Below are 8,056 nucleotides of genomic sequence, written 5' to 3'. Positions count from 1 at the left end.
CCCGCCTGCGTGTGCGTGTGCCCGTGGTGCAGCCCCGCCTGCCCGCCTGCACGTGCCCGTGCTGCAGAGGCTGCTCAGGGCAGGTTACCCACGCTGCCCCTACCCCGGTGCCACCCACACCCTGTGTCCCCACCTGACGGGAACCTGTCTCCCGCCTCACAAAGCACCCGCACAGGCGTGGTGGGCGGGTCCTGCAGCTGCATGCTGGACAGACACTTGGTATCCATCTCACAACTGAGCGAGCGAGTGTCAGCAGCCAGAGTTAGTGTCCCCAGCGTGCTTTGAGCTTTCCTCACTCTTGGCTGAGCCATCGACTCTGATGAAGCAGAGCTGCCTTCGCCACGAATGACAGACGGTGAGAGAAAGTGCAGTGAGCGATGGACCCACAAAAACCACTTCCATCACAGTGAAGGTCGCACGAAGGGTCTGGGGTCTGAACAGCACACCTGATCAATCTGCTTCAGGGCCATAAAACCCTTGTCAGCCATCTCGCTAAATCCGCTGTTTTGTCCACCAGGGCCCCAGCCACCCCCCGCGGTGAAGTGCACACCTGGAAAGCCCCCGGCCGGCTGGGCCACCTCCCTGACACCCGCCCGTCAACCCCAGCTGCCTCTCAGGTTCTTCCCGGGGTCCCCGCTCTCCCCCACGCTGACCTCACCTGTAGCTTTCTCAACCCAGAGCTGGAGGTGCACGCAGGCCAAGCCCGCATGCAGCCACAGCCAGCCCCCTGCCCGCAGCACTGAGCCGGGCAGAGGGACTCAAGCTGACATTCCGCGTGCCCCCACCGGCCCCAGCGATGAAACCTCGTGGGGCCTGACCCCCGGGCTCCTAGAGCTGCCCCGCCCGCCCCCGCTAGCATCTCTGCTCACTCTGAAGCCTCCTGTCTCCCCACTCAAGGGTGTCTTCCTGAGCCTGCGCCTCCCTCCACCCTCCTCTGCAAGGATGCACTTCTCAGCCTCCACGCATGTCCCAGGTCCCTGCGCTTGGACAGTACTGGGTTTCAGGCTGACTTCATCTCTTCCCCTCTGAAGCCCAGGCCCAGCTATGCTCCTAACTTGGGAAAGGAAATCGCGCGGCCGTGCCCTTCTGTGGAACACCCACCGGAGGCCCACTGTGAGCGTCGGTCGGCTCCTCTTCCTCTGCGCCCCCGCCTTTCCTTACGCAGACCCTCCAACTCCGTCCACCCACTCCTCAGGTCTACGCTGTCTTCAGGGACACGGTGCTAACCTGGGTTCCAGCGCCCGTCTCACCCATCCCTACCCGCCCACTGTCCCTGCTCAGGGCTCTCAGATCAGCTTCACCTGCAGGAACGCAAGTGGTTTCTAACTTGTTTGCTCTCTCCCTGTATTTTCCAAACGTCCTCATGTAAACATCTGCACTCAAGACTAAATACGTAAGGCACTAAGGAGGGAAGCCGGCACCTCGTGGAGCTCCCTCCCGCACCCAGGTTTCCGCCCCGTCTCCTCTCCACCCCAGCAGGCAGCCCCGCTGAGGCCTCTGAGGCCGGCGCCCTCACAGTGCTCGGAGCCCCCACCTCCCCTCTCCTCTCCCCTCCAGCTCCACCCGCTCCACCCGCTGTGCCGTGGCCTCGCAGGCCTCGCAGACCTCTCCACGTCCACCAGGGCCGTCTGGACCCTGCCATCCACACGGCCCCGCCTTCTCTAAGCTCACAGGTGACCCCTGCGGCCCAGCCACACACACCGACCCTCACACACCAAGTGTACTGACTATGTATAACCCGCTGCATATGCCAAAACCTTTGTCAAACGTAACTGCATCTCTATTTCTCCAAGACTAGAAGGCTCTCCGGTGTCAAACTCAGATCCTTGATTTAAAACCCTGTAATCGCCTCATATTCGCAGTGCTCATATTCTAATCAATGAATAATCTTATTTATTTTTCCAAGTCAGGTCTGCTAAAGACCATGTCACTATGACCTTGACCCTTGAAAACAGCCACAGGACTCCCTGCCTCAGCTTCTTCCTCTCTTGTCTGGACAGTGGGCTCTGAATCATGAATCCAGAGATCCAATCAGTACAAATATAATTAAATGCAAATTTTACATTTTAGCCACAGTATATTGTTTACGCATGAGGAGTAATAGTAATAAAATGTTTTCATTTTAAAAACTTTCCTGATGCTTATTATAAATTTGGAACATACAGAGAAGTATAAAGAAAACAATAAAAATTGCATGCAACCACAGTACCCATTATAAAAAGGTTTCCATTTTAGCCAATTTTAAAAATCATCATCATATAAATTTACATTTATTACAAAGATGTGAAAAACACTGAAAAACACAAATACCAACAAAATTTCTATTCTTAAGGAAAAAAGCCAACTTTTCAAGGATCTCTATTAAATCGAAATAGCAAAAACAAAAAAGAGAGGATTTTATAATTTTAAAGAACTTCCAGAATTTACAAAAAACACAAAATCACTCGACATACTGTCTGGGCAGAGAAGGGGTGGTGGGGACACCACCTGTACAAAAAGCTGAGTCTGTCTGATAATCCAGGGTATTAAACTGATGTTACCCGGTTCCAGCCTTCTGTCACAAAGCTGTAAGAAGGCAGGATTCTAATCAAAGTCCTTTTAGTCTCACCTAACATCCTGGACACCCTGTTCTCGAAGGTCTCCTCAGAGATGGGGAGACCCGAAGTGTCATGATAAGAGCCTCAGACGGAATGAGGTCCTCACGCTACAGAAACAGATCGGGCTAACCAAGCCTCCTCCTGCCCAGTGGCTACGCGTGACCCCGAGGAAGCTCGAACACCACCAGCCTGACTTTTCATAAAAGCTGTTTACAGACTGAGGGTTTCCGGCTAGGGACTGAGAGGACAGACCGGGACGGAACGACACTGAACACGCACCGCTCCAAAATCCATCAATGCCAATGTCTTGGTCCCCCTTCAGATGTTTCTTTTTTCCCGGATATTTCTTACATATTTTATTTCGTTGATGTAATACTGTACATAACTATGTTATATCCTGCTTTGTCCCCCATTTAAAAAATTACCCATAGGTCTGCATACGTTTATAAAACAAAATTCAAAACTGGCTAGATAGCTAGACTATTATGTATTAATAATGGACCAGAATAGTTTCTTAAACATTTCCAAATCGTGGATGATCTGCTTATTTCCAATTTTACCCTCTCATAAATAATGCTGCCTTTATGCATCAATCTGCCGTTATCTCTATCAATTTGGGATAAACGTCTAAACACATGAGACCTGCAAGGAAAACAACAGAGTCTCCTCCGGCTCTGACATGGCCCGACTTTTCTAGAAAACTGCTCACCGATGTGCACTCCTGTGGGGGTGGGGAAGCCTGGCCACAGCTCGGCCAGCACTGAACACACTGCCGCACATTTGCGATGCAGACAGTCTTACCTCAGTGCTGTTAACGGGCACACAAAGTGCATCGAATGTTCTGCTGTACTTACTGAAATTCCTCTTCATAGAAACATTTCACTGGTCTGCATGAGCCTCTTACGACAAAAAACTCTGCTTTTATTTCTGAATGGAGTCTCCTTGTCACCTTTTAATTTCACTTTTAACATGTTTTCATACTCAAGTTTTAAATCTCTGTAATTCTTTAGATTAGAAAGACCATTTTCACCCATTAAAGCTTTGAATCTTAAGATTGGGTATGAATGCTTAAATAATTGTTGTAAGCTCATACTGAATATGGAGTTTAGTTAAGCAACACTGGTTTATAAATACAACATATGTCCAATCATATAAAAATTCAGAACTGTCACGTAAATAACACAAGAGGAACTGTGCCACACTTACCTGAGAGAGGCAGGCTGTGATTCCAAAAAAAATCTGACACGACTCTGGAGAAAAACCATTTACTCTGTTGCACACATATTAAGAGTCCAATGAAATGATGAGACCAGTGCAATCTCTACTCCACTAAGAGACAGCTCCGACCCGCCCGTCGGACACCACCCACCTTCTGCTTCCCACTCAATCCCTTTAGCAAAGAGGCAGACTTAAGCTGGCCAAAGAAGAGCACAGGGCAGGCGGGAAAAGCACCCAACTACACACAGACACACACAGACACACACACACACACAGATATACACACACAGAGACACACACACACACACAAAGACAGACACACACACACACACACACAGATACACACACACACACACACACACAGCCACATGTGGCCCGGCATTATCCCAAAAGAACACTGGAAGTCTTGAGCTTATTTTAGCATGATTACTCCTGTTACCTAGAAGAATCTTTCATAAAAGAACCCAAGTTCTAGTTTTAGCACCATCATACTCTGTGAACTTGGGCAAGACAACTCTGAGCTTCAGCTTTCCCTTCATTAAAACAAGGATTAGACTATGTATGTAATTCCCAAGGTCCGTCCCAATTCTGAAGCTCTGGCTCTTAAAACTCCATCACCTGGGACTTCCCTGGTGGTCCAGTGGCTGAGACTCCGCCTTCTCAATGCAGGGGGCCCCGGGTTCGATCCCTGGTCAGGGAACTAGATCCCACATGCCACAACTAAAGATCCTGTGTGCTGGAACAAAGACCCAGCACAGCCAAATAAATAAATAAATATTAAAAAAAAAACAAAACCCTCCATCAACATATTCTTTGAGCGCTCACAGCATGCAGCCCCGGGCACAGGCCTCTGTCAGCAGACATGACCTCCAGGGCCTGAACTTCGCAGTCTGTTCAAAGCTAACATGACTTTTTAAGGAATCTGGAGTGTCTGGACCTCGAATGAGTTACAGCGTTACTTCTGCGTGCTGAGCCAGCACGCAACGCAGGGGCAGCTTCCTGGGCGCAGAAATGCAGTCCTGGCGACCCTCTGCCTGCTGTGCGTGTGCGTGTGGGAGGCAGTGTGTGTGTGTGTTCCAGTCACACTAGGGAAACTCGCAGTGCAGGGCAAACCCCAGGGCAGGAACGCGGGCCTGGCGGCCCTGTCTGCAGAACTAGGCCCCAAGCAGACACTTCACATTAAGGGTGGAATTAACGTAGAAATGGATTAATGTATTTCCATCCAACGTAATAAAAATAACAACACTGCATGATATAAAACTAAAACTGTCCTGATGTTCTCTTTGCCCATCTATTCTTCAAATAGTTCGTGACTGGGTTCATAGAGACTGAGAATTTTAGAAATAGTCCATCTAACCAGACCACAGAAGCCATCTGTTCCAAAGACAACAGAACTGAGGTCCAGACTGCCTGGGTCCTAAAGCCAATTTGTGGAACGAGAACTTGTGCCTCGGGCCCAGGCTACAGCTGCCTCCACACAGCTGGCCCCCCGCCCCCAGGGGGAATGACAAGGATCAGAACAGACGCCTGGATACGGAAGGGACAGAGCAGGACACACACGACCTCCCGACTCACACATCAGCGCAGGAAGTGAGGCTTGCTTGAGTCTTGGACCCAGAGTCACCCCCTCCCTCCCTCCTTCCCCAAAAAGGATACGGGAGAAGAGCTCCACACTGAACGGACAAGATCACCCAAGAAGGCTGAAAAAGAAAACAAAGTGCAAATCAAAACACAGTTCCGGTTCACATTCAAAACGCCACCATGCGCCCAGTGCTGCTCCTGGAGATGAAAGGCTTTGTTATCACCAGTGGTACAGCATCCAGACTACAGTCCCAGCTTTCAAGCATCAGGGTCAAATATTAGCTATTAGTCCCCAAGGGGAAAAGCCCACCCGTGGAATGAAACGCTACCGGCTCTTTAAAAGCTTATATATACAGAAGCATCTATCCCAGGTTTCCACACTTGCTCAGTCGCTCCAGGTGTGTCCGACTCTCTGGGCTGCTGCCTAAGCCTCTCGTCCAGCTAGAAGCTGTCTTCACAACTGGAGGCTTACCCTACCCACGTGCCAGGCACACATGGCCCCTCCAAGTCTCCTCTAGAGTCCGGAGTCCTGGCTGGTCTACAGGTGGGAGTTTTGGGGTTTTTCTTCAGGAGGCCAAGGAGATACAGTGTTTGTAAATCACATGAGGCCTTTCTGTCTGCTGATCTTTCTGTGAACCGCAAAACACATTACTTACTACCTTTTTGGGTAAATTATATTTTTGAATAATCATCTTACTTTGACATTTAATTTTGAAAATCGCATTAACCATTATCCTGGTAGGTCTGCTTCACAGAATTACTGTGAAAAACACACAGCAGCCGGCTGACTCCAGAAACCTCAGCTGCTTGTGTGACACTCACGTCTAACATACCACAGACACCTTGAGAGAACCTCAGAGATCCGAGTGCCCTCTCCTTCTATGCCAGTCAACATCAGCAATTCCTCAGCATAAGTCTACATATGTGTGACATCTGTGAAGTGAGTCACTTCACACTGATTTCACCACTTCACCACAACCAGTTGTGGTTCTGTGGCTGAGCCACCAAGCAGGAAGGAGTGTGTAACGTCGCCCGTGACTCTGGCCCTAGGGAGACTCCAGTGACAGGGGAGGGAGCCGGCCCCCCAGGAACCCCCAACAGGCTCCGCCTCCCGCTCCATTCGGCATCTCAGCTGCGACCCCAAAGCCCTCAGCGGCCACCACGTGTGGAGCGCCAGGTGGCTTTCCTGAGACCAGTTCCCCAGCCGCCCTGGGTCCACAGCAGGAGGATACGGCAGAAGACCAGGTCAACACCCTGACACGTGACTCAGATGGGCAGGCCAGAGGAGCTGGCACCGGGGACAGGCACCTTACCACTCTGCCCACAGCAGTCACCCCAAAAGCTGCCCCTGGCGGCTGCAGGAGGGGAAAGAACAGGTGCACTGAGAGACTGCTGGGCTGGCTGCTTCAAAGTCGTCATAAACAGACTCACCTCGACCCCCTCATCCAGGTAAGTCTAGATAAGACACTGCAGCTGAGGAGAACACTCTCGTACCAAAGCAGAAGTGGAGAGCTAGAAAAGCACAGTAACAGGGAGCTGTTTATCCCCAAAGCAAGCAACAATACACAAAATAAAGCCACTGCAAGTCAGCAGAATTAACGCTTTCAATGAGGCCTCCAAGGCCACTGGGGAAAGCATTTCCACAAAACAAAAGGTTTAAAAACTCTTGGTGCCAAGCTTCCCTGGTGGCTCAGTGGTGAAGCATCTGCCTGCCAACACGGGAAACATGGTTTCGATCCCTGGTCCAGGACAATCCCACATGTTGCAAAGCAACTAAGCCTCTGCACCACGATGACTGAGGCTCCGCTCTAGAGCCCAGGAGCCACGGCTACTGAGCAGAGCCACGACTGCTGAGCCCAGAGCCATGACTACTGAACCTCTGCTCCAGAGCCACAACCACCGAGCCTCCGCTCTAGAGCCCAGGAGCCACGACTACTGAGCCCAGAGCCATGACCACTGAGCCTCCGCTCCAGAGCCCAGAGCCACAACCACCAAGCCTCCACTCCAGAGCCCAGAGCCATGACCACTGAGCCTCCGCTCCAGAGCCCAGAGCCACGACCACTGAGCCTCCGCTCCAGAGCCACGACTACTAAGCCTCTGCTCTAGAGCCCAGAGCCATGACCACCGAGCCTCCGCTCTATAGAGCCCAGAGTCTCAACCACCGAACCCCCCGCTCTAGAGTCCAGGGCCATGACTACTGAGCCTCTGCTCTAGAGCCCAAAGCCACGACCACCAAGCCTCCGCTCTAGAGCCCAGAGCCACAACCACCGAGCCTCCACTCTTAGAGCCCAGGGCCACGACTACTGAGCCCAGAGCCATGACCACTGAGCCTCCGCTCCAGAGCCGAGAGCCACGACTACTGAGCCCAAAGCCATGACCACTGAGCCTCTGCTCCAGAGCCGAGAGCCACAACTACTGAGCCCAGAGCCATACCACTGAGCCTCTGCTCCAGAGCCAAGAGCCACACCTACCGAGCCTCCGCTCCAGAGCCAAGAGCCACAACCACCGAGCCTCCACTTTAAAGCCCAAGAGCCACGGCTACTGAGCCTCCGTTCTAGAGCCCAGGAGCCATGGCTACTGAGCAGAGCCACGACTACTGAGCCCAGAGCCACGGCTACTGAGCCTCCGTTCTAGAGCCCAGGAGCCATGGCTACTGAGCC

General features: G+C 51.7%; 1 protein-coding gene across 1 annotated transcript in view; it reads right to left on the bottom strand.

The window, feature by feature from the left end:
* PAXIP1 (PAX interacting (with transcription-activation domain) protein 1) overlaps positions 1 to 8,056 on the bottom strand; it is a 50,966-nt gene that overhangs the window by 28,136 nt on the left and 14,774 nt on the right. The window contains exons 6-7 of the mRNA XM_010829359.1: positions 5,472 to 5,515; positions 3,804 to 3,867 (exon numbers count right to left, since the gene is read on the bottom strand). Coding sequence (XP_010827661.1) covers positions 3,804 to 3,867; positions 5,472 to 5,515 — 108 coding nt within the window. The remainder of the gene's footprint in view (positions 1 to 3,803; positions 3,868 to 5,471; positions 5,516 to 8,056) is intronic.

The sequence above is a fragment of the Bison bison genome, unplaced genomic scaffold (assembly GCF_000754665.1).
Source record: "Bison bison bison isolate TAMUID 2011002044 unplaced genomic scaffold, Bison_UMD1.0 scf7180017864503, whole genome shotgun sequence".
Lineage (NCBI taxonomy): Eukaryota > Metazoa > Chordata > Mammalia > Artiodactyla > Bovidae > Bison > Bison bison.
Note: the sequence above shows the minus strand (reverse complement) of the source record. Positions and strands in the feature narration are given on the sequence as shown.